The sequence below is a fragment of the Chionomys nivalis genome, chromosome 24 (assembly GCF_950005125.1).
Source record: "Chionomys nivalis chromosome 24, mChiNiv1.1, whole genome shotgun sequence".
Taxonomy (NCBI): Eukaryota; Metazoa; Chordata; class Mammalia; order Rodentia; family Cricetidae; genus Chionomys; species Chionomys nivalis.
This window is the reverse complement of record NC_080109.1, coordinates 20,866,228-20,893,922: the sequence shown is the minus strand read 5'-3', so window position 1 is coordinate 20,893,922 and position 27,695 is coordinate 20,866,228. Positions and strand designations below refer to the sequence as shown.

Below are 27,695 nucleotides of genomic sequence, written 5' to 3'. Positions count from 1 at the left end.
AATCAAATGAAATCTCTCCCAAAGGAGCTTTCTAATAAATTACATATATTCCTAAACTAAAATCTATATACCACAAATTTTACTTACTTTGGATAAAGACAAAAGTCAGACACTGTTATCTATAGAAGGAAAGACTAATTAGCTAATATAAAATTTGTTCTGTTCGAAACAGGCTTTCAGTATACACTGATGTAGGGATATAGCCCCACCCATTGGGGGCGTGTTCGCCTTGGGCTAATGTTTACTGATAAATCTGCTGGGCGTGATCCCAGCAGCCCTTTTTTGCTCTGCTTCTCCTGTTCTCCGCGGGAACCTGTGGTCCTGTAAGTCTATTTCCTTATTAAAGCTGTATATATTTTTATAATCTTTCTGCATTCATTTACGCCGCCACACACTTTTAATACAGTCTTGTTTTAAATTATAAATATGCAATGTTGTGTGTCATGTTAATAAAAAATCAACAAATGTTAGCAAAATTATGCCGCATATAGAAATCTAAAATTCATATTTCTATTTTTGACTAAAATTTTGCACATCTTGCTTATGTTCCCACGATTAACATCAGAAGCTGACACATATCAGTAATCAGTAAGTGACAGAAAGAATAAATGAGGCACAAAAATAAAGAATGTGTGTGGTCTTTCATGTACTCCGGGCTTTAACCACACTTGTCTCTATGCTTCTATCTAGCTACCCGTCTGTCTATATACATATACTTCAGCAGAGAAGCACTTCACTAAAGACAGCATTTCCTATCAGTGACTTCGTTTTTTACTTAGAGCAGACATGTCAAACTCTAAATATCCATAAAAAAAAAAAACCAGACAAACACAGTAACAATACAAAAATTTGTGGCTAAAGTATCAATGTTAATTTTGAGACCAGTTATGCAGAGCTCTAAGGTAAAAGCTAGACTGGAAGGAGTAAGTTAGTATACAAGGATGGTGGCTTCTGAGAAGAAAGCCATGACATCCAGAAGGGAAGCATTTTTCTTTTACTTTACTTAGACCAAAGAGAGAACAGGAAACTTACAGAGATAAATGAGAGGTATATATGAAAAATGTATAAACTTGAAATTAGACATTGTCTATTATTACTTAAGTGACAAATATTGGATAGAACTACCCACACTTTTGTTTTAAAATAAACAATGTTAAACTAAATAGTGTTGGAATGTTTTCTGAACAGTGTGTGTAAGCGTGAATGTCTAGAAGGAGCTGATACATAAGACAACAATCTCTTTGAATACCATATATCAAAGAACAGTAGCTGGTACATATCTAAAAGGGTTTCCATACCAATTTTCCCCCAAATCCCAAAGGACAAGATTCCAGATAATTCCTGTTACAAAGATGATACTCAGAATAACTGTGTACTTTCAGGGAAGGCAGCAGACCATGTTCTTTTGTGTTAAAATCTTCAAACCCTTCTCAACTAAGAGAGAATAAATCACATTGTACAGGAAACAAAATTTGGCTCAATGCACCACTGATTTTCCTGTTGCCTTTTTAAAGCTTTGCTTTGTCATGAGACACTGAGGACAGTAATGGTAGTGCTTATCCATAAACCTGCTACAAAGATTATAGGGCTCTTGTGTGAAAGTACTTCATGACTATAGTACATTCAAATATGAAAGGTTTATACAAGCTATACAAATATATTTAGGAAACGATTTCAGCATGTATTTGTTAAAAACAAGTTACGTGCCCACACATTGCTTAATGTTTGGAAATGGAAAACGGTTGTTAAGTGGAGCTACATTTCCAGCATCAATTTACTTAATTAATGTTCTGGAGACAAGGAAAAAAAACATGCTTCTATGAAGCAATAAAACATAGGAAACTGTTATTAAGGTCCTACGTGAGATATTAAAAGAGGGAAGGAAATAATGCATCTAAACCCAGGAGAGATGAATATAGGAATAAAGCTTTTAATGGTAGTGAGGGACTCAAAGTGGTCCCCAAAGGTTCAACTGACTTATAAGAGGAATATACAGAAGGTAAGCCCTTACCCTAAGCTAACACAAAATAAGACGGAGGAGCCCCCATGAGTTCTGCATGCATTTAACACTTACAGTGAAGCCACATGTGACAGATGGCAGCTGTGCTGGAAAGGATAGGAAAGACTAAATTTTAAGCATAGAGGTACCTTTATAAGCACGGTGTTTATAGACATAGATTTGAGTGCAGTGCTAAACATTAAATTTTATTTTATTTCATATTCCTTCTGTTACTGGAAGACGTTAGTCTAATGTGCTAACTATGGCAGCTTCTTTTGTGACTTACCAACTCCCAGTGCTCACTGGAGACATGGTATCTTTGTCATTGTTTTTTGTTTGTTTGCTTTTCACTACCTCATAATTTATATGATGCTGACTAGAACATTTTCCTAAAGTCTATGCACACTGTACAACAGTATCAGGACTGTTAGGAAGACTATTAACCACACTGAGATTTGAGGCCCATTCCATAAGAGGAAATTCATAGATGGTACTCTGAACTTACTCAAAAGTGCATTGCAAGGGAGTTCATGGGCCCTAGAGGATAATTTAATTCTGTTGATTAACTACATTGACATAGCACTCAACTGCCCTCTAAATTATGTTTATATCATTGGCAATTAATACTCTCAGTCTCAATCAGAGAAGCTCTCTTTCCAGTGAATGGTGGTGAATACAGAGCCTCACTGACATGAAAAGTGCTGAGAATAAATGGTGTACATATGCACAGACCTAAGCAGGACATTCACACCCTCTCAGCTACTACTCCAGAAATATGCCTGAATTCCTACTACCATGTTCCCTGCCAGGAGGACCATGGATTCACTCTCTGAAACTACAAGCCCCCAATGAATTCTTTTCTTCAACAAGTTGCCTTGGTTATGATGTCCTTTACAGAAACAGAAAAGTAACAAGACATCTATTGACAGATTCAGAGAATGGAAGGTCACTGCCTTCAGTTATGTACCCAGCACTGTGACCGATCAGGCTCCAATGAAAAATCCTAATCCTGAAGTCACACAGATGGCCCTCATTAACTAAATGGGTCACAAAATAAAACCAAGTCATGAATCTTGGAAATGGTCAGATAAGGAAAAGTAGATATTGACAAGGGAGGATGAGAGAAGAAAATATGGAAGAAGAGAGTAACCAAAATGAATTATATGCATTCATAAAAGAAAACTTCAAAGAACTAAATTAATTTAAAAAATACTTGCTGAAAAAGCCTGATTTTATAGTTTAATAGACAGTATTTCATGTACATATCATCTCAAGTATAAGTTTTAAATAAAATAATTTTTATCCTAACAAGAAATTCAGAACACTGACTTAAATAACATTTAACTGATTACTGTCAGTTAATTCTATCATGAGTTTAGGGTTTTTTTTTGTTGTTTGTTTGTTTGTTTATGTTTCTTTTTTGTTGTAGTTGTTTGTTTGGTTTTGGTTTTTGTGTTTTGATTTTTCAAGGTAGAGTTTTTCTGTGTAACAGCTCTGGCTGCTGGGGAACTCGCTCTGTAGACCAGGTGACCTGGAACTCACAGATCCACCTGCCTGTGCCTCCTGAGTGCTGGGATTAAAGGTGTGCACCACCACCACTAGGCTGAGTTTAGTTATTTTGTAATAGATGTCAGCAGCCCCAAATGATACCGTCTTCACATTGTGATGGTCCAGAAGCAGCAATTCATTCAAACATCATTTCACAATTCAGAGTGTTCTGTTGGTAGCACTGACTAAAGCCTAACTGAAGAAACAAATACTGGTGATTAGGATCAGCAGGGATGAACAACAGACACTGTCTTCTTAAATTTTTGAAATGAGTTCATTAATAACTCAGAGTCCTTCAAAATTTATTTCTATCCATCATGATTATCATTTAAAAGACATACATCATGACTAACTGATATTTGAGGCCCGTAATTTTTTTTATTCCTATTTCATTATCTCTGGTTCATACACTGTCAGAGAATTGACACCTACTGAGTTTTCTTCACTCTATTTAAAAGAATTAGTAACAGCTTGGCTTTGATTAGTTAAGACTTAGCAGAGAACCAAACCTGGATCCCCAAAACAAAACACACAGGCATTTGGTAAGAGGATGTTGTATTCACCACTAAGCCAGTCTCAGGAAGTCCGACAGAAATGCAAGCGTGCACAAGAACGTGGTATGCTCTAGTTCTGAGACTAGGAGAGTACAATTTACTTCCAAATTTAATATATTGTGCTATATTGCACTGTTACTTCCATGTAAGGATTAAATTCCTGTTCAATTGTCAGTAATAAAACAAGCAGAGGCTCAGAAATTCACGTAAGTAAATGATGAAGAAAAAAAAACCAGAAAAGTATCACAAGCCAACGCAAACTAATCAGTTAGAAAATGAAGACACAGATAAAGCAAATCAATACTAGTCATCAGCTGTCAGAGCCCAGGTTTGACACCGTTGCGAGGTTTTGATTCAAAAGACATTTTTCATGTAATTTATTGAAGGCAATTTTGCTATTTTTCCCCTCTTAGGTACATGTAACCTGCCTATTTCATGAGCATATGTTATTGGAACAAATTATTTAATCTGTGAGTCTCAGTATGTCTGTTTTACTAGGCAATGAAAATATCAATAACTATATGCTGGTTTTAAAACCTGAGGTAACAGACATATGAGGGAGCTACTATTACGAAGGAATATAGTGACAGACACTGTCTCAAAACACACACGTGAATAGAAGAAAACCACCTCACCACACTGTATAGTGCAATCCACTCTATGGGTATTTATTCAGTTCTGCATGGACTGCTTCAAAAGGGAAAACTGAATTAATTCAAAACGGCATTGATAGCTGATGGAATCTACCAATCAAGCAATTTGAGGAATGACTAACAAAAGTGAACATGTTAAATTCAGAAGTGGTAAAACAGAGAGACCAAGATGTTTCACTGTTACCCACTCCTGTGTTTGTACAAGGAAGCAGGTAAGAAAAATGATATAAAATAGCAAAATGGAATGCTGCTTGCAGGGTCAAGACATCAAGGCCTGGGATCATACATAGCCAAATCTTCCTGAAATGTAGCCTTACTGAATACAGCCCATCTGGGTCATACTACCTATCGCTCCTTCTAAGAATCACATAAAGCCTAAATAAACTTACTGTCTCATTATTGGAAACAACTACTTTTTACCTCCTACAAGTCAATATACTGAAATAAAAAGATATATTAGCAAGACATTATTAAATATTAAAAAGGGCTATAGGCTATGTATAAGATACTATAAGAGCTACATGTGTGAATGAGAATCTGTATACTTTTGAGTAGTAATGGAGGCACATACATTTAATTTTGTATGTTTATGAAGAATGCATGTTAGCTCTCTTTGTGTATCATGATGAGCAAAACACGCTTAAAAGCAGCAGAGAGGAGCTACATTTCTCTGTGGGAGAAGTGGGAAGGTCAGCAAACATTAGAGAAAATGGTATGAGTGATATTCCTGTGACAATACTTGAAAGAGTCACAATGCCGCAGTCATTCATGACTACACTTACACATATTTAGATTCCCAGACAACTTATCTGTGGATACGGAACACAATTAAACTATCTCACTTGAGAACTGTGCAAAACCTGGAATGGAACCAAATATGGATCACAGTTTACATGAAAAGGCGAGTTGTAATTTGCCCTGTATTATTTTGAAGTCTCAAAAATATTTTATAATGATGATGTGCTATCTTTTATATTTTCCAAAAGCTGCTTTTCTGAGTTTAATAATGTGGATGAGCATTTTGGTTTAACTATAACTCCCATGTAAGAGATGGAAGGTCTTTCTGTCTACATCCATAACAAAGAATCCACAATTCACTGTCTCTTAAAGTTGTGAGTTTAGAAAAAATGCTTTTTTTTTCCTATTCAGAAATGACATGTACACACTATAATTTTAAAAAATAAAGTAAGACTTGGTAAGTCAAGTGTCATGTGAATCACTGTTGAGTTACTGCACCACCATGATTCCTAATGTTCCAGGCAGTGGTGCTAAGTCAGGAGAGGATGGCAAACACTGCTGCAGGGAGTGTTACAACCAAGCAGCATCAAGCCAATAAAACTATACACGGACTCTAAAATTTACAACTCTTATAAATTTTACATATTCCATATTACTTTACTTTTGATCATTTCCAGCACTTAAGAATATTAAAATATAGCCTTCACTTACATATGTTTGCCAACAAGTTACAGAAGCAAAAAAGGACCACTGAAGACAAAGTGAAGAAAGGAGAGCTAAGGTGAACCCTGGCAAGTTACTGGTGTTGGCAAGGTAGTGGTGTGCAGTTCCTGTCTGGGGGGACGGGATAAGAATGGCTTCCACAGCTGATGTATTTACATGTTTAGTCCCGCAAGCTGGAGCACTGCTTGGAAAGATGAAGAAGAGATGTGTCACCGGGAGTGGGCAGTCACAGTGTCGCCCTCTCTCTGACTACAAAGCTCTCAGATACTGTTCCAGAACTGGTCTGTATGCAGATGTGCTTCCAGCTACGACAATAATGGAGCAACCCTCTGAAACTTCAAGCAAGACCTCAATTAAATGTTTTTTTAAAAGAGAATTTGCTTGGCCATGGTGTCTGTGGTGTTCTGAAAGAAAATGGCCCCCAAAGGGACAGGCACTATTAGGTGTGGCCTTGTTGAAGGAAGTATGTCACTGTGGGGGGTGAGCTTTGTGTTCTCCCATGATCAAGATACCTCCCAGTGTGATAGTCGACTCCCTGATTCTTTCTGATCAAGATGGATCCAGCACCACATCTGTCTGCATGCCTGCACGCCACCATGCTTTCTGTATGATAATGGACCGAACCTCTGAAAATGTAAGTGAGCCACCCCAATTAAATTCTTTCTAAGAGTTGCTTTGGTCATGGTGTCTCTTTACAGCAAAAGAACACTGACTAAGACACTTTGGAAGAAGGGGTGAGAGAGGGTTTCTATATGGAAATGATGAGATTTTAATACAATTCAGTACATCACTTTTACAAATGGTTCTAACCCACACTTCATCTCAATGCCAACTCTGTCTTAAGGTGAGTAGTGACTCCATATCAGAAATGGAGGAGAGCACAGGATGTGGCGTGGAACTAATATTTACAATATGGGAATACTGTCTGTGTGGGAAGACGAGGAAGCAAAGCAGCAAACCTATATTCAAAGAAAAGCTCTTAGAACAACATGAGGACATGTGGATGTGTTTTTAAAAAGGAAATTATAAGCATCTGTCTTAAATTAGCGTTTCTATTGTTGTGACAAAAAATCATGATCAAAAGCAACTTGTGGAAGAAAGGGTTTGCTTCAGCTTACAGCTCTCAGGTCACACTGCATCTCTGAGAGAGGTCAGGATGGGGCTCAAAGCAAGAACTTCCATAGCAGAGGCTATGAAAAAACGCTGTTTACTGGCTTGCTACCCATGGAATGTTCAGCCTTCCTTTTTATACAGCCCAGGACTACCTGCTGAGGAACAGCATTACTCACATCAATCATTAATCAAGAGACTTCCCACAGGCCAATCTATGCGCTTTCTCCATTAAGATTCCCCTTTCCCGGTTATGTGTATGTTTGTATCAAGTTGGCAAAAACTAACTAGCACGGTACTCATCCTCAGCTGGGATGTTAACTGGTTTAGGCACTCATCTCCATCACACACAGAGGTTTCTAGCATACATACTCAGAATTCTTGTCACAGTTTTTTTTTTCTTTACTTTACCTCATAAAGTGTGTTGTATGTGGTGACAGTTACAGTGTTTGTATGCAGCATCAGTCTTTCTCCAAGAAGAGTGAAGAGACTATGGGTATGCATAATTTCAACTTTTCGCCTGGAGACATGGAGGTAAACACAAACAAATGCAGAATCATACAATTAATTATTTTATTGACGATCATCTATAAAAACCAGCAACAGTTCATAACACTACTAACTGCTAATACCATACAAGTTATTTAAACAGTTCTCAAGGAAATCCTCCATACAATGAGAATATGAGATATATTCAAATTACATAACCATATGTGATGATTGGCAGTTATTATTTCCATATTCTACTGATTATCTAGATGGTTTTAGAAATTAACCATAATCCACAGAACACATACTTCCAAATCCCTAATATAGTCTATAGGAAATCTTAACATTAAAACCATCTAAGGATGGTAAAAGTGAACATGTATACTTGATGTTGGAGAGAAAATAATCCTCCATCTCATCAGTGCTTATGTCTGCAGTTGCCCACAGATTAAAATAGCACTGCTCTGTTTACTTCCACTGATCTCAGTGCTCCCCTCCTGTTTTGGTATGAATATCCAATGTCCCCTCTAGTCTCATCTATATAAAGGTTTGGTCATTGTTTGGTAAGATTGTAGAACCTTGAGAAGACTGTCTATCCCTGTGCCCCTCTATCAGCATGAGGTTACAAACATGTACCACTATGCCCGGTTTCAATGGGTGCTAGGAATCTAATCTCAAGTACTAATGCTGGTGTGACAAGCACAGTACTGACAGCCACCTCCACAAGTGAAGCCTTTCTTTTCAGAAAAAGAAATTGTGTAACCGTAGGGCAGTACTTGCAAGAATACTGATGACATAACTCATAAGAGCAGCATAAATTCCTAAATTTATAATATTGTTTTTGAATTTTTAGTTTTAAATAAATGGTTCTATATACTGCTCCCTTTCATAACTTTCTTGATTATATTAAGATTCAAAAGTAATTTTAAGTCATTAAATTCATGAAGTGACCAAATTTCATGCCAGTGTATGAATTATGTATTTATTCAATTTCTCCTTCTTATTTTTATCATGTTGTCTCTAATATCTCATTATTAGTAGCAATGCCATATGAACATCTGTACAGCTAAGTGATAGTCCTCTACATTAAGAATTACTTATCATACAGCATAAATATCTGTCTTTTTGAAAAATTGTTTAATGGCCAGTCAATGGTGGCTCACACCTTTAATCCCAGCACTCAGGAGCCAGAAGCAAGAAGATCTCAGTGAGTCTGAGGGTAGCCTGGTATACAGAGCAAGTTCAAGAGCACAAAGAAACACTGTGTCCAAAAATGAATATATATATATATATACATATACATATAAATATATCAATACATAATTTCTCCAGTAATTGTGAAACTCCCAATAATGTACATTTTTGTCAACACTTACTAAAGTTAACAGTTTTCAAATCTGTCATCTTGATGAGTATTATATGAACTTTTTTTTTTCTCCTGGTGTCCTCTTCAATGACTTTTCCTTTTATATTTGTCTTCTCAATTGTTTTTTCCTTATTATACACACAATATATTGCCCTTAATTTTGAATCTTCTCTTTTTGTATATGGTATCAACCACTACAAATTTATTAACTTGGGTATGTGGGGTTTTTTTTATGTGTGTGTGTTTGAATATTTTGAAAGTTATTCCTGAAAAAAAAGTGGTATCCCCACAATCCCCCGATATAAAACATTTTTACCATCCTGAAAGTTTCCACAGACGAATTTACACTAAATCCCCATTTCCACTGACAGTCCAAAGCAGCAACAAATCTGCACTGTAGATATTCCACAAAAGAGAACCCTAAAATGTGTACCTCTTTTGCATATGCTTTTTTCTGAGTATCATGTTTAGGGGGCCCATTATATCACAGCATGAATTAGTTTGTGAAGTTTGTAAAGAAATTTCCATTGTGAGAACTCACATAGCTTTGGATTCCTTCCATTATTTAACCATAAGCAATGACACTGGGAACACTCAAGAGCAATGACAAGTACAAACCAGTTTCCCCTTTTCTCAAGTAGATGTCTATGCATACAGATACCAGGCTGAAGCTTAAGTTATTATTTTCTTGCTTCTTAAGAAATATGAAAATTTAGAACAAGGCTGGAGACATTCCCTTAAAGAAATCCTAAATAATTTAATAATTGTCTTACGTTCTGGGTTTATTTTCACTTGGTTGAATTATATTTGAATTCTGTGACATCCTTTTTTACCAGAGAATATTTATAAGGTTCACTCTCCAAGTATCTTGCAAGTTCCCCAGTCTCTGTTTCTGATGCTGATTAATTTAATCTGAATCAATTCTGTTTTTGTCTGAGATGTAGTTTATCTAATCCAAGGCTTCCTTATATCCTGTAGTTTGTCCAATATATGACACTCTAGATAAATCATTCTGTTTAGGAGTGTTCTAAAGGAAGCTAAGTATGAGTGGTAAAATGATCCTTTCATGGAGTGTTAGTTATTGGAAAGAAATTCTTTTCATATCGCTCCTAAAGTATGGCTTATATATTCACATTTCCTATTGTGGTAAATTATAATTTATCATTTTTATTTAAAAGCAGCCTTCATAATCTGCTATTTTCTGAATCATTAGTTACTACTTTCCTTTTTCTGTATTCAATTCATTTGTGAGTTTGTTTTGTTTTGTTCTAAATTGTTTTGTATGATCATTCTTGTCCTGTAATTCCTTTTTGTGAATTGATGGCTATGCATACTCCTTTAAGCATTTGTTTTGCATGTGTTGGTGTTTTGCTTCATGTATTTTTGAGCATCATGTGCAACAGTGTTCATGGAGGCCAGAAGAGATCACTGGAACCTCAGGAACTGCAGTTACACATGGTTGTGAGTCACTGTGTGGACGCCAGAATAGAACCTGGGTCCTCAGGAGGGCAGCCGGTGTACTTAACTGCTGAGTCTTGCTCCAACCCCGAATTATTATTAAGTTTATAATTTCTTGAATCTGTTTTGTATTGTGTATATTTGTCTAGTTCTATAGTACGAAGAGTGTGCTTCCAACCTAATCAAAGCAATGAGGGCAGAGTGAGACAAGGTAAACAGGACAGTTTTTTTTAAATATTTAGATAGAAGAACTGATTTGTGTTTTTTTTTCTCTCACTTCAACTTATTTCATGTCTGGAAGAAATTTTCAGTTGTTTCAACATTTTAGAATTTTTCACTGATGTCTACTACAACACTAGAAATTTTCACAGGTTTGTGAAAGTATATCATGTTCATCTTACAGAAATACTTTTCATTTTGACTGTTGCAGACAGAGACAGGTATAGTTAGTGTATCTCAAGGCTATAAATTACAAGTGTTTCTAAATTCTATTTTATTAACGCTTTAACCTCAACAATATAAAATATACTTCATCTTTCTTGGCTTGCATAATAATAAGTAAATCAAATATATAGATCATGATCTTACCTTTTTTGTTTTGTATTTATGTGGTCTTCCCTGTTCATTTTTTGATCTCTGTCTCAGTCATTTGATTATTATATATACAAACAGACCAAGTTTTACTTCTATAATTGACTATAACTTTTTCCTTAAAACATTGATTTTAGTGTGTTTTACATTTACTTTACAAGTGATATCTATTGTTATATATGTCACATTTTAAGGTACATTTCACTTTTTGTTTAATATTTATATATTTACTTTTTAATTATATGTATGTTTATGTGTCTCAGGGGGTATGCACCGGGGTGCAGCTGTTTAAGGAGACCAGTAACATCAGATTCCTTCGAGATGAAGTTGTAAGTGGTTGTAATGCACCTGAAAGGCATGTTGGGAATCGAACTCAAGACTTCTGGAAAAGCAGTAAAAGCTCTTAACCACTAAGCCATTTCTCCAATACCCTACATTTCATGTGTAAGAGTTCCACAGTATAAATTTATCTTGATTTTATTCACACAGATACTCAATATTTTGAAAGCTTTACAATTTTGTAAAAATACTTACCTTTCTAATTTAACACGGTAAATAATGCTCCAGTTTTTAGACAGCATTTCACAATTAACAGTCACAACAGTTGACTGTTTGCTGTCACTTGAATTCTGTCTCTCATCATAAAATGCTTAGGCATTTGACTTCCTGACTTACTCCATGCTCCTGTTTTCCTCAGTCTTCCCAAGTCACTCTACTTATGTCATCTCTGCTTTTTAGGTCATAAAAAAGGAAAATTCTAGTCTTCCTACTAACTAAAACACTTGTTTTCCTCTTATTTCTTTCTATTAAATTTATACAGTGTTAGTCAGCAGTAATTACTATTTTCCACTCATTCTAAGTTGGCTGAACTCTGCATAAATTCCCCAAAATTATTCAAAGAAACAATTCCCTGTGTGCTCACGAATTTTGTGGCAGCATGCTTTTTGCTTCTAGTCTACAGTTGTGCTTTAAAGCAACATATGGCCAAGGTGATTTTTTTTTTTTAAATTTAAACTTGGGCAACAGACAAAATTTAAAACAAAATTGAGATTTGGAAAAATATCAGGCAGCAACGTTTACGGCAGTGCCAATAACTTTCATTTGCATAGAATACAGTCTTTAAAAGAATGCTGATATTCTGAAGAAGATAGACAACAGCTGCAGCTTACAGAAAAAGAATTTGAGGAAGTATGTTATTGTAGGTTGTACAATCACAAAATATCAATGGGGCTCACTGTTAGAAAAGATTAAAAACAATTAAGTAAACTACCAATCAGCGTGTAGCCCTGGGAGTACATCTCCTGGAGACGCAATGTATACAGCATTCCTGGTCACAGAAGTTTTCACCGAAGTAATACAGATGTGCACTTTATTTTAACAAGTCTATTTCATTATATTCTTAAAATTCGTAGTTTACCTACACTAGAATGTAGAAATTAACTCTTACATACATTGTGATCTTGTTCAATAATTTACTATTAATAAAACATTACTTTATAAAGATGCATCTATTATTTTTACTTTTTCCATTGTATACTTTTTATTAAACAAAATTTCATACGCTGAAAATGAAATACAAAACTCATGAAAAATTTTAGTAGCTATTTCTGTAATTCATTATGAAAACATCAACTTACTTGTGACCTAAATGCTTCAAAAAATACCCCAGAACTTTCAGTGCTTGTACCCAGATGCTTTCACTTTTAGAAGCCAACAATTTGTAGATCACCCTACAAAACAAATGATCTTTTAAGCACCTAACTAATATTACAAAGGAAACAGTACTTTATGAATACATTATAAATATTGCTTTCCAGCACACTGAACAAAAAAAATCACAATTCCTGGATCCATACTTAGACCATATCTCCACTGCTCTTAGGACTTTAATACCTGAACATGTTGACTTTATATTTTTTGTGACTGTTAAGTGAGCCACAGGCTGACACCTACTTGTCATTTCTGTTAGGAAAATTTAGAGAGTATTATTAATATTAGAAAAGGACAGGCTCACAACACAGGGATAATACAGCAGGAGAAAAATCACATGCAAATCCATTGGTATATGCTGACATGTGATATAAATACTAATAATCCTCCCGTACCTCTCAGGTTCACTGCATCCACAAGAAACATTTGTTTCAGGTCTTACAGACTTATTGTCATATTGCTAGCTGCACAGTTCAGAGGTGCATTATCATCAGGGCTTATTATGTCCAACTAAACAAACAGCAAAACTGGGTCTGGAGATGTAGCTCAGTGGTAAGCTTTGTCTCCAGCATGTAATGCTGTGGGGTTGAACCCCAGCACCAAAAGTAAAATAAAATAACAGAATTAAATAAAATTTATTCTCTTTTTAAATTTTTTGCTCATTTTGTTGAGACTGCAAAAAAATTTAAAGGAAATCTCTATCTAGGAGCTAAATTATAGGTTTATGTTCGTAAGAATTCTAGGGTGGCACCAAAGCTACAGAGAAACCCTGTCTCGAAAAACAAAAAAAAAGAATTCTGATCAAGAAAAATCTGTAATTCTCAGTACTAAGCCACCACCTTTGTCTCAGGACATCATCTCTATATATTAATGAGTAAAATGATTTCTGATGCTCTCACTCATTAGTCTCTCCCTTTTCACTCATGTTGCTGACTATAAAGCATTCAATACACACACACAGACATACACAGAGACACAGATACACATATATGAGCAAGATATTGAGCACTAAATCTGAACGGTCTGTCTTGTCTGTCTGTCACTCTCTCTCCATAATTCTTTTCCATCTTCTTTTTCTGAAATGCACCGTATTTTTATTGTGCTCTTGCAAAAATAAATAAATCTGCTTTTCCCACTAGGAAAGGTCTGCACAATTACTCAGCTTCAGACTTGAAACCATTTCTGTACAGTTCATTAGCTCTCCAAGAATACGGGAACTGGCAGCTTTTCCCTTTTCTCCTTTCTTTTACTCACAGAATAGTCTAGGGCGCACAACTAACACTACTGCTATTGTGATCATACCTTATTCCATTTCTTTGATCAAAAGCTGGTATCATTGAGGCTGGGTGTTCTGACATTAAAGCCACCAATAACTGTAATACATCATGAATATTCTCATCCTGCATAATAGTAAATAACAGTAATTAGTTAAAATTGTACTGTAAGTTTTGAATAATTAAAATGAAAGATGCAAAATATACTCTACCTCATGCATTGTAAGTAAATAATTTAATATACTCTGAAGTTCATCTTCTTTCACACCTCGATCCTAATTAAAAATATTTTGCAGTTAATTAAAATCTGAAGTTAAGACTTTAAAGAAAGGTATCAAAATCAATGACAGAGAAGTTAACAGAAATTTAAAAGCAATAAGTTCATTAAAATTCCCCCATGTTTCATAATTTAAAATCTATTTTGTTTCTTTTGAGAAGTAACTACTTAAAATATTATAACTGTGTTTAATGTTTTAATAGGACGGAAACTATTAAAACTTAGGGTCAGGAGTGCTAGCACAAGTGTTTAGAATCAGATCTCAGGAAGCAGGTGGATCTCTGTAAGTTCAAAGTCAGCGAAGACTATGTAAACAATGCCTCATCTCAACAAAAGAAGTCAGCAGACTGTGATGGCTTCACGTTACTGTGCTCTGTTATCTGCTGCTTCCATAAAGCCATGAATACACGGGGTTTATGGGATCACCGTGTGTAGTGTTGTTCAACTCTGCCTGTGTATTGTCTTAAAACCACCTTACTCTAGAAAACCCTCCATGACAAAACTTTCCACAATCTTAGCTAAAATGGAACACATGCCATTTTTCAGAATAAAGTTTTCTGCTCAATTCTTTTTCATATGTTCCTTATCTTAATGGGCACATCTCTTTAGCATATCCATACCACTTAACATGAGCCATCTTAATATTTGACCAAATTTAGGTGCAAAATGGCACTATTACAACGTTTGTAGAGCAACATGAAAAAGCATTCTTAATAATTTAATGACAATAATATTTAAACTTTGACAATAGTTCCTTTTCACCAAATCATTGCGCTGTAAAACAAAGTTATCTTACCTTTAGTATGAGCTGTTTCAGAAAAAGCAGCATAAACGCCCGAAGTGATATGATCTCTTTCTGTGATGGCCGGGGACCATCTGGAAAGAAAATAAGCCATGCTATTAAATAAGATTAATGCAATTATATTTAAATTCTGTATAATTATTCATTAAATGTTTTCAAAGTCATAATTGTTGCTGGTGATGTTTTACAATTTCAAAACTATAAGAATGAAATTAATTTTTAGGTTTTTGCAATCCCATATTATTTTCTGAATGTTAGATTTAGGAGAAAGAGCTGTTTTAACTTTCCAATATATCACTACTAGCAAAAAAAAATCCAAGTCCAAATATTAATAGAGATGCTTTTCTCTATTTATTTACAAATTTCTTAATATTTCTCTGAACTGTAAACTTCTCCCCATTTATAGACTCTTCCTTTAATCCCATGCATCACATAGAAAATTGTACCACTTCCTCACAATTAATATTTTTGCATCCTCTTCCCCCATGTGCAACGCACACTCTAATAAGCACCAACAAATGCTGAGTCAGTAAATGAAATCAAGCATGGGGAGGTAAAATACACTTATCAGTTCCAGCATTTCTATATGTAAAGGATTCAGTTGTCAATGTCTAACTGCCAGTAAAAATGAGAATCTGAAAGGATCTGTACACTGTATGACATAATAAAATAGACTTTTAAAAAATATCTATTTATTTATTTATTTAGTTAGTTATTATGTGTACAATATTCTATCTACATGTATGCCTGCAGGCCAGAAGAGGGCAACAGACCTCATTACAGATGGTTGTGAGTCACCATGTGGTTGCTGGGAATTGAACTCAGGACCTTTGAAAGAGCAGGCACTGCTCTTAACCTCTGAGCAATCTCTCCAGCCCCTAAAATAGACTTTTAAGCATAGCTAGACTCACAAAAGTTGTTTAAACGTCAAGTGTTACTTAAAGTAACATGAATTAATGTCACTACTTTCATACATTTTAAAAGCATAATTCCCTTGGGTATCCTTTATAACATATGATTATCCACTCACAAATATTTCATGTGGATTACTGCAATTGTAAGCAAACCGTCCCCCAGTGCATTCGCCTGTTATGAGAAACAAATCTGCTCCACATTTTCCAGGTGTTTGCCATATTTTTGCCCACTGTTATCAATCAATGGGAAAGTACCTAACCCTTCTTGATATATGACCATTACTTTCAAAAAGCCTGCCTTGTTGTGATCTATAAATACACCAAAGAATACACAATGTCTCAGGTTAGTTTTTACTTTATTGTAATGATTAAAATCATAGTATTGCTGTAATATAGGACATGTTAAGACAAAATATGTGTGAGCATATGTGAAGCAATGAGGCAGCACTTCAATAATTTAAACTGTAAACATGCAGTAATTGTTAGCAATAAATATGAATATATCGCACTCCTTATAATGGGAACAGCATGCTAAAGAGAAACACACTTATGCTCATGTTATGTGTATGACATGAATCCATTTTTAGTAAAATTAAAAGCAAAATATAAAGTAAAATTAAGATTTATTGGACAAATTTAAAATTAATTGCAGAACAAATCACAACTTTTAGCAGTGGTTCTCACCTTCCTAACGTTGCAACCCTTTAATACAGTTTCTCATGTTGTGGTGACCCAAAACATAAAATCATTTCATTGCTACTTCATAACTAATTTTTCTACTATTATGAATCATAATGTGGATATATGATATGTGATCCCTCCGAAAGGGTTGTGACCCACAGGTTGAGTACCACTGGCTTGCTAGGTAGTCGTGGTAAAGGCCTTTAATCCCAGAACTCGGGAGGCAGAGGCAGGCAGAGTGAGTTCGAGGCCAGCCTGGCCTACAGAGTAAGTTTCAGGACAGCCAAGGCTATACAGAGAAACCTTGCTTAAAAACCAAAAAATAAAAAAATAAAAAAATTTAAAAAAGAACCACTGGCTTTACACCATTCTTAAGACTGAGATAATGGTACAAACGTTAAAACACTGGTTTAACAAAGTAAAAGAAACAATATATAAATACATTAATATACCTAATGGCAGCTAGTTCCCACTATGGAGAAAAGGTTGCAAATAACAAAACCCTTAAAGTTGGGCTGGGCAACGTGACTTTAATAGAGCATGGTGAGTATCCACAGCAATGTGCACACATATAGTTGTATATCCTAGACCTATGAGTACCAAAAGAGAATACACAAAAAAACAGCAGGCACAACTAACACTCATTATCTTAGTATCAAACACTTAATATTCATTAAGCAAGCAAGGGTTCTTTGGAGAACCAGGGTTAGGACAAAAAAGTTACAATAAGATCCAAGAATATTTTGTGTTGTACAGTAAAAAAAATACTACAAAACTATGGATCTCTGCATAAAGGCACAACATTTCCTGTAAAGCTTCTTACTGGGGAAATCGGGAGGAATATAAGCATCAAAATATATACGTATACCATCAAGGGCAGTGCACTACTCTTTGCCAGGCCCTTCATCGACATGCTTCCATGTTGTACTGGGCTATGCCATGGTCATTCATGTATCGCAGGCTCATATGTGTTATGAAATAAAACAACAGAACTCACTGTATAAAACAGATTTTATGGCAACAGAAAACTAAAGTACAGGACTCTTACACAGAAAGATACCAGCTGCTAATATAATACATTGAATAAAAAAAAATTCAAGAGTCCATACTGATATAAAAAAACATGAAAAACAAATACATACAGAAGAAAAACACATCCTCTCTGATAGCAACATACAAACTATTATGTTAGAAAGTATCACTCTTGACAGCTGACAGGGTAAGATAAATTCCATCATGATTTATTTTGAAATAAGCTGAAGCTTTGTTGCAGAAGAGGATATGTACACAGTCTGAACAAGACCAGACCCCAGAGAAGCATTCCCAGTCAACACCACTATATGTAAGGCAGCTAATCATCATGTATCTCCTTGACAGAAGAGGTTGAGACAGAAATGGAATTTCTGTGATATTCCTATCAAAAATGAAAAGCCTGAGTCACCATGAATAAATATATACAAATCCAAAATCTGTCTGTGCTTTTCAAACATGTCAAGGCCATGAATGTACATAGACTGCTCAAAGACTAGGTGTACATACATAAAGGAACACGAAAGTGACTAGGTTAAGGAAACACAACTGTCATGAAACTGGCATTTCGAGAAGGTAAGTATTATGTTTTCTAGAAGTGATACCTATGAAGCAATTGCTAAATATCTGAATGAAGGCTTTGAATTAGAAGCAGCACTGTATTAATGCTAATACTCTGATTCTCCTGGGTACCCCACTATGACTTAACAGAGCACCTTTATCTTTGGGAAAATAAACAGGGAAGCATTTGGGGTAGGGTAAGAAAACAAATGTTCTCTAATTCATTGTCAACTGATACAAAGAACAATGTATATACTTGAGTCTTTCACAAAAAGATAATGAGAATGACAATTTTTTGAGTCAGCATTTCAACTCTCAGGCTATCCTGTGAGGGGCAGACTGGTTTAATTTAGTAGAATAAAAAGATATATAAATAGAATAAATGTGTAAGTATGCTTCAGTTTTTATATAACTCTTGGTAAGATTTTATGTTTTAGTGTGTGGGTGTACCCCTCACGGTCCTGAGTTCCTTGTTCGTGCTCTCTCTCCTTCTGCTCCTCATTTGGACCTTGGGATTTCAGACCAGTGCTCCAATGTGGGTCTCGGTCTTGTCTCCTTTCATCGCCTGATGAAGGTTAATATCCAGGAGGATAACTATATGTTTTTCTTTGGGTTCACCTTCTTATTTAGCTTCTCTAGCGGGAACCCTGACTGCTCTTCGGGCTGCTGAGGGAGGGGGAGTTGATTGGGGGATGGGGAGGGAAATGGGAGGCGGTGGCGGGGAGGAGGCAGAAATCTTTAATAAATAAATAAATAAAAAAGAAACAAGTGTAATTTACACAAGAGTGTAAATTTATATCAATATCAATATATATATATATATGTTTGTGTGTGCACCACTAACAAAAAAAATGCTTAATTAAAAATCACTTTGTGAGATATTGACAAATAAAAAACAATCTAAGTTGTCAAAAAAAAGATTTTATGTTTTATAAAGTTATGTTTGTACAGCAGAGGCTAAACTGAATTATAATATGGTTTGCTCACAATGGAGAATACAATTTATCCTCTCAGTATGAGGGCTTCAGGCTCTTTCAGGTTCTATGTCACACAGCTGTGACTCTAACTTCAGAGCAGCAGATGTGCAGCTCTTTGAGTTTTTATTGAACAAACTAGGGATGATATGAACAACAACTACAATGTTATGTACATACCTGAACATGTTTCTGTATCTCTAATTATATGACACACTATTAAAGATATTAACAAAGAGAGGATAACTCTGGGCATAAGCATCTCAAAAGTCACATGATAAACAGATCAGATGTGATCAGACATGACCATCAGTGACAACTATTGACTCTCATCATAAGATAAAAAGTATGGCTATCTAAATATTGGCACACTAATGCCATTTTCCCTTCTCAAAGAGATTGATGTAACTATAATAGCCAATATTACAATGAACATTCTGAGAAGTCCTCATCACACACTGCTGGTGAAACTATATACTGGTAGGACATTTCAAAACTTAAACTATTTCTAATCAGCCTTTGGTGTCAATTGTAAACAAATCAAAGACAGTCACATAAATGGGAACAGTCACCACATTTCTTAAGGAATGAAATTTAAAGCACGTAACAGGAAGCATGATTGAAACTGGAAAAAGTTTGAGTCTGTAGAAAAGCTAAATCATTATCACGTATGGACTCCCTGACAGGGACAAGAGCTGCACTTTCAGCAGTTCTTCTCTCCATGCAGCAGACGAGGAATGTTTCTCTTTGGGATTATTTTGTACTCTAAAATTGTACTTTTGTATAATTAGAAACATGACTATATTCTTAAAACACAAAGGCAAACATATAAAATTTAAAGCAGTTTCTACAATACCCAGGTCAAACAGCATATCTGAAATGAAGTTTAAAAGCAGTCCAACTATGTTCACAGCAGCATTGCTTGTCATAGCCAGGACCTGGAAACAACCTAAACGCCCCTTGACCAAAGAAATGATAAGGAGAATGTGGTGCATTTACACAATGGTTATGTACTACACAGCAGAAAGAAAAAAAAAATAACGACATCTTGAAATTTGCAGGAAAATGGATGGAGCTAGAAAACATCATATTGAGTGAGGTAACCCAGACCCAGAAAAACAATTATCATATGTACTCACTCATAAGTGCTTTTTAAACATAAAGCAAAGAAAGCCAGCTTTCAATTCACAATCCCAGAGAATCTAGACAACAATGAGAACCCTAAGAGAGTCATACATAGTTCTAAAATACATGGGAAGTAGAAAAAAACAAGACCTCCTGAGTAAATTGGGAGCATGGGAACCTTGGGAGAGGGTTGAAGAGGAGGGGAGAGAAAGGGAGGAGAGCAGAGAAAAATGTAGAGCTCAATAAAATCACTAAAAAGTAATATTAAAAAATTAAAAATCAGTCTAACTACCTTAAAGTTCAAAGTACTAGAAGACACTCATGGAAGCAGACACATTTACCCACTTTTAATATTATGACTGTATCTTCCAGAGAGCCCCATAAAAAGCATCTATGTTAAAGTCAAGTGCATTTAAAAATATGAGTTTATTCTAAAATATTTTAATACTGTAACATTCTTAACACAATTAATTTGTGTATGGGGGATTCACATATGCCACAGCACGGAGCTCAGTGAACAACTTGTAGGAATCAGTTCTTTCCTTCCATCTTGTGGAGCCTGAAGATATCATCAGAATTTGAGGTGAGTGTCTGTAGCACTGAGCTGTCTCACTGAACCTAGATCTCTCTCTCTCTCTCTCTCTCTCTCTCTCTCTCTCTCTCTCTCTCTCTCTCTCCCTCCCTCCCTCCCTCCCTCCCTCCCTCCCTCTCTCTCTCTCTTCCATATGCAACTTCTAAGATAATAATTCTACCTTGTAAGAAATCAAAGAGCTAAAGAATAACTGTGGTTATGCACATATGTCCACTGTACTTGTACCCAGGATTCAATCAAACACATTGAAATGGAAATATGATGGCAGGGGTGCTTACCTAATCCTTTAGGTGTAATGCCACTGCTGTCAGCAGGATTAATAACCCAGTAGTAATATTTCAATGTGTGCATTAACTGCAATACTGTCCCAACTCTTCGTATGGTGGTATAAATGGTAGCAGTTCCAATAAACTCAGCAGACAAGTAAGTATATAGGGAAAGTTGAACCTAATATACAATCAAAGTAAGTTTAAAGTGTTTATTAAATATAAATTTCACTTTAACTCAAATGCATAGTTAAATACTACAATTTACTATGTGATTTTAAATAACTTTTCTTAATAGCCATTTACATCTTAAAAAATAATCAAAACAAACAGCCAACAAAACTGATTTCAATAAAGATAATCCACATGACCCAATTAGAAAAGAAGGTTCTTATCTAAGGATAATAGCCACTATCAATTATAACTGAGACTTTATTTGGTGCTAATCTTAGAAGAAATAAAATGATGTAGCTGTGGAGGCTGTCTGGGCAGCTCTTAAGGAAAGGATCTATCAGTGGTTCCTTGAGCACATTCTTTTCCATAGGAACAGCTGCAGTGCATCAGAGAACATATACTGCCATAACAAACGCCAAAGCTTGCGGAACTCTACTTTCTTCATGTATTGCCACCATACAGAGATATTTAGATTTTGACCATGTAAACATGATAATCAAGCTAATTTATTAGAAGGGGGAAAATCATTAGTTGTGGATTTAGTGCCATAAATAATGAGATAAGCTTTATGAAAACCAAAAATGAAACATTACTCACTCAGTTGTGTCAAAGATTTAAAGCTACAAAAGGAAACCAAAATCACTATATCCTTCATACAGGTTTAAGTTAGGATAAGTTATGAATAAATTCAATTATATAAGGCTTTTATGTAAATTTCTAGAAAAACACTGTAGCTTATGTATATGCTTATTTAAAACTATGTCATGATAAAACATCTGCGTTCAAAATGAAAGTAACTTCCCAGTCTAAATGAGTACAGTGTTCTAGTCAGTCTCCTTTCCTGGTCTTTCAATAGAGGTTAAGTTTCTCTCGGCTGACAAGGCATAAATCCTATCTAATAACAAAAAATGTAGCTCTATTCCAAGTTTAATGTTTAAATCTAGTTTCTTTATATATAGTATAATTTACATATTCAAATTTTTATCTCTGCCTCACACTGACTAGAAAATAAGCAAAAAATGTTGAATATTTTCAACTGGATACATTAGATTCAATAACTATAAGCTGTATCATTAATTTTACTTTATAACATTAAACTAAAATTAAATGAATAAACCTGAAATACAGACCTTTGCAGGTGTGTGTATCCAGATGGCTGGGTTGAATAAAATGTGGTCGCAAAGTTGCTTCAATAGTGGTGCTCCATGGGATAAGCCATCAAGGTACTTTGCAAATGATAAAAACTGTTCCAGGACAGCTCTGGTTATATGAACTCTTGATGACTAAAGGCAGAAACAGAGAGTCTGTCTAGAAATATCTGTGATATCAAATTATACATTGTTTATAGAAATAATTCAAATTGCCCCAAAAGTTTAAATTAAAAGCACAAAAGTATATATTGTCTCATTTAGTAAAAATGTAATTAGATGTAGTTTTATGCTATTCCTTTGAGTGACAGCTTGTTTTCTAAGTCTCTGTCCAGGAGAATTACAGATACGTAACTCTTTTCAATATAAAGAAGTAAGTTATAAAAAGAATCCAAAAACTGGCAGAAGATCCTAGAGAAATTAGATTAAAATAATTGTAATAAATTAGAAATAGAGTGCTTTTTTTCAAAATCACTTCACAACAAGCACAGTAGAAGCCGATGTTCAATTTCTCTAGACATTTTCAACATGGACAAATGCAGTTTGCCTGCCTCAACACAAACCTGCCTGGCCTGGCCACTGTAAAAATCAGACTTGACTTTTCTGGACACAATGTTCTTATTTGGTGTCATGATTCTCAGATTGAGACCTTTGCTTAAATATGACCTTTTTTTGTCCTCCTTTCACTACAATTAAAATATCTCTTTTGATGACACTCTGACCTTCTTCACATAACATTTTTAGACAGAGTATTCCCATCACAAACACTCAATTGCTAACACCATATATGAGTTATCACTAAACACAGCTAAACAACAGACCTCCTGAAACTCATACCAATTCTTCAAGATGGCTTGATAAAATAGGCACCTATAAAATTGATGAACATTTAAAATACAGCCTGTGTAAAGAGAGACATCCTATAAGGGTATAGCATAGATTTTGAAAGCGTATAATGAAAATAATGTTTTAAAAGGTGTCCTGACTTTTAAACTAATCAAGCACTATAAAAATGTTTTAGATATACCAATTCTTGAGTATAGATAAAATGATTCTTGAGTTATAGTTTATTTGGCCAATGCTACACTATAATATAATTTCAGACAATAATGTGGCATATTGCTCTTCAGAAAAACTCAGTATAAACTCAAATGCTGAAAGGTTGCCAACGCCAACAAGCATTACGACCATATTCATCTGATAATAATCTATAGTTTACAGATTAGGTTTTGAAATTGCCATGGTAGGCATCCTCAAGAGTATCACACTGAGCCTTTACAGAGATGCTTGTCTTTCTATGCTCATTAATACACTGGAGAGCAGTTAAAACAAAGATACACACATGATCTTTACAAAAAATTTCAAAACTGAGTTTTGTTGGCTACTAAAAGTTTTCCATGTGTACAATGAACCTTCTCTGCAACAGCACTCACTTTCACCTGTGGATGGAACGTACACAAAGTTATCTGGGCAACTTTCTTTCCTTTTATCTTCTAGTCCCTTCTCTAATTGCTCAGTAAATGTTTATTTAACAATATTCATATTAAATTTAAAAATGTAAGCAAGAACAGAAAAGATAAACTGGGAGATTAGAAAAGATAAAAAGAAACCTAAACTTCAATTGACTGCTTAACATTTTTTCTGTTTTGCAATGTTTTCATTTTAACAAGCAAAATAATCTTTTAAAAAAGTGCAGTGATAGTGATATGTAGCTCAGTGGTAGAGTGTTCTCCTTACATGTGTAAGACATTTGGGAAAATACACACACTAAAGAGATTTATACTTGGACAATTAATAGGAATATATCTTAGGCAGAAGCATCACAATGTGAATGTCACAGAAATATAAACTTTTGGTTTTGAGTCACATAACATGAAACTATTTTATGTATTGTTCATGCATTTCTCAATGTATTTTAATCCTTGTCACCACCATCACCATATCACATCCCAATCCTTCTTACACAAGGTTAGGGAAAACAGCTGTGAAACAGTATTTTCTGGACATGAATGGCCAATATACTCATGAACACATACTTATGAACTACATGAGGCCAGTGCTATGCATGTAATATCAGCTGAAGGCTAAGGGAGGATGATGATGGGTTCTGGAATAGCCTGTCTAGAGAGTTGTCTCAAAAGAAAAGAAAGAAAGGCACCTGGGGAGAAGGCTTACTGATTGTGCATCCAGAAACCCAGGTTCATTTCCCAACTCCTATATGGTAATCAAAATTGTTTGTAACTCCAGTTCCAGAGGATCTCTTCTTGCCATTGTAGGCACCAGGCACACAAGGAAGGAAGAAAGAACGAAAGAAAGGGAGGAAATGGAAAGGAAGGGGAGGGGAAGGCTATGTAACACATTAAGTGTATAGGTAAATATATTTGGAAATAGAATATGATATATTAAGCCGGGCAGTGGTGGTGGCGCACACCTTTAATCCCAGCACTTGGGAGGCAGAGGCAGGCGGATCTCTGTGAGTTCGAGACCAGCCTGGTCTACAAGAGCTAGTTCCAGGACAGGCTACAAAACCACAGAGAAACCCTGTCTCGGAAAAAAAAAAAATAATAGCACTGAATTCTTTAAGGAGCAACTTATGCTGGATAAAACAGTATTTATCCAACAGGATGTAATGGCTTAGCAGAAATTTTTACTTTATTGCAAAAACCATTCAATACATAAAAACATGCATTGTTAAATGTTACAGAACTGTGGGAATTATTTTAATTGGTAAACATGTATCATAAATAATTGAACCTTAGTACCAAGGTTCAATTCCTAAGATACCAAGGGTGAGGCCCACCAAGCTAACTAAATCACATTTATCTAATGTTGGGGGACAGGCGATAATTTATTTTATAGATTCAACATCAAACTCTAGCATTTTCATTAAAACAATTATAGATATAAAGGAGGGCAAGACATGGGCTGACAGATCTATTACAAGAAAAGAGCCATGTACGGATGCAAAATAGAAAACTTATCTATCTAGATGTGAGGGTATAGAGCAAAAACAGCTGTAGGATAAGGCGATCCTGGAGACAGCAGGAAAGAGACAGACAAACCTGGGGTCGGTACCATTTAAGACTCACATAATCAAGCCTAACACTGAATTAACTATTTAGATGGCTCTGTAACTTTTCTTTTCACTGTGTTTGAGAAATTTTCTTGCCTGTTGGTTTCCAGCTAAAAGTTAAACTAGTTTGATCCAACAGCAGGTTATTAATGGACAGAAAGCAAATGAAGTGGGGACATAGTTGTACAAATCAATATACTATTACTTTATTGAAGACATAAATCCACTCAAATACAGCACTCTTCTGAGTTATATTAAATAATAACTCTTGCTATTGTCCAGATCTAGCCAAATTTCCTAAATAAAGCTTACAACTTACTTCTTAAATAGCCAGATATTAAAGTTTTGTTAATAACTCAAGTTGGATGTTCTGTCAACTTCTTGCCAAGATGAAGACTGATAAGCTATTGTTACCATTTGGATGTGAAGTATTGTCCATTCTCCTAGCTGGGAGCACTATTATAAAAGCTGGGAGCACTGTTATAAAAGGCGTTCGAAAGTTCACAAAAAAGCATCTAACTGTAAGTAGTCACTCCAGGTAAGCCCTACAAAGACGCAAAAGACTCAGATGTGTGCAGAAGAGAAGTAACAGAAGAGTGAAGCAAGGTGCTGCAAAAGACCAGCATGGGCATGCACACACTTACTGCTGGGAGAAAGGCAAAGGGGGATGATACAGTGAAGTCAAGGAGAAGGGTAAAATAGGTCAGAGGTATAAGATTAACAATTCAGTCAAATAAGAAGTAAGATCATTTAAAGAAGTAATGTGAGTGTAAGATAGACTTAGACTATGTAAATATCCTGGTCAGTTTTAGCCATCACCCTGAAACAGCTCCCTGTGGACATGCCCATGGGGGATTATCGTGACTTTTAATTGATATAGGAGGTCCCAGCTCACTGTGAGTGGCACCATTACCTGGGCAGGTAGTCCTGGGCTATAAAAAAGGCTACGTAAGCATGAGTCTAAGCCATCCACCTAGCCAAGCTGGCATGTATTCTTTTTTTCATGGTTTCTGCTTCAAGTTCCTGCCTGAGTTCCTGCCCTCACTAACTCAATGGTAGGCAAGGACCCTAAAGTGAAAATAAGCCCCTTTCTCCCTTAACTTTCTTTTGTTCACTATTTTATCACAGCAACAGATATAAAACCAGAAAAGTAACTAATGTGGAAAGAGAATGATGCTGGGACTAAAATGGTATCCATTCATGGTAAGGAAAGTAAGGAGTAGGAAATAGCAATACTCTTAATTTTAAATTTTAAAAATGTATTTATTGCATTTTTGTGTGACTGGTTTGTCTACATGTATATATGAATACCACATGCATGCCCAGTGATCAGTAAAGTCAGAAGAGGGCTTTTGGGTCCCCTACAACTGGAATTATGGGTGGTTACAGACCACCATCTATGTACTAAGAACTTAACCTGGGGCTTCTGCAAAAGAACTAAGTGTTCTTAACCAATAAGATATCTCTCTTGTCCCTGATATTGGATACATTCTGATGGCTAAAATAATTATTGAGTGTTTGGGTTTAGTGTGGGAAAAACCATAATCAAAATGGATTAAAATATTAGGTTTACCTAAATGATAACATCATTAAATAAGATAAAAAAAGGACAATAGAACACATGAGAGAAAAAGCAGACTCAATATTTTGGCTAATGAAATTTGTGCAGAAGAGTGGACATCATAGTGGAACTTAAATGAAAGAGACATGAGAATAATAAGTATCTATAGAATAATTAAAAAAACCAAATGGATGATCTTAATTGAATGACTTATAGAAGAAAAGGTTTTCAAGAAGAAGACCAGCAGGTGAACACAGACTTAAGAGTAAAGGTAGGAATAAAAGAAAGCAAGAACAGGAAATAGA

At 35.3% G+C, this 27,695-nt stretch overlaps 1 protein-coding gene across 2 annotated transcripts in view; it reads right to left on the bottom strand.

Moving 5' to 3' along the window:
• Nbea (neurobeachin) overlaps positions 1–27,695 on the bottom strand; it is a 487,335-nt gene that overhangs the window by 347,113 nt on the left and 112,527 nt on the right. For both annotated transcript variants that reach the window (XM_057757235.1, XM_057757236.1), the window contains exons 12-18: positions 22,739–22,891; positions 21,447–21,615; positions 15,287–15,366; positions 14,426–14,488; positions 14,242–14,339; positions 12,867–12,959; positions 7,737–7,845 (exon numbers count right to left, since the gene is read on the bottom strand). In XM_057757235.1, coding sequence (XP_057613218.1) covers positions 7,737–7,845; positions 12,867–12,959; positions 14,242–14,339; positions 14,426–14,488; positions 15,287–15,366; positions 21,447–21,615; positions 22,739–22,891 — 765 coding nt within the window. The remainder of the gene's footprint in view (positions 1–7,736; positions 7,846–12,866; positions 12,960–14,241; positions 14,340–14,425; positions 14,489–15,286; positions 15,367–21,446; positions 21,616–22,738; positions 22,892–27,695) is intronic.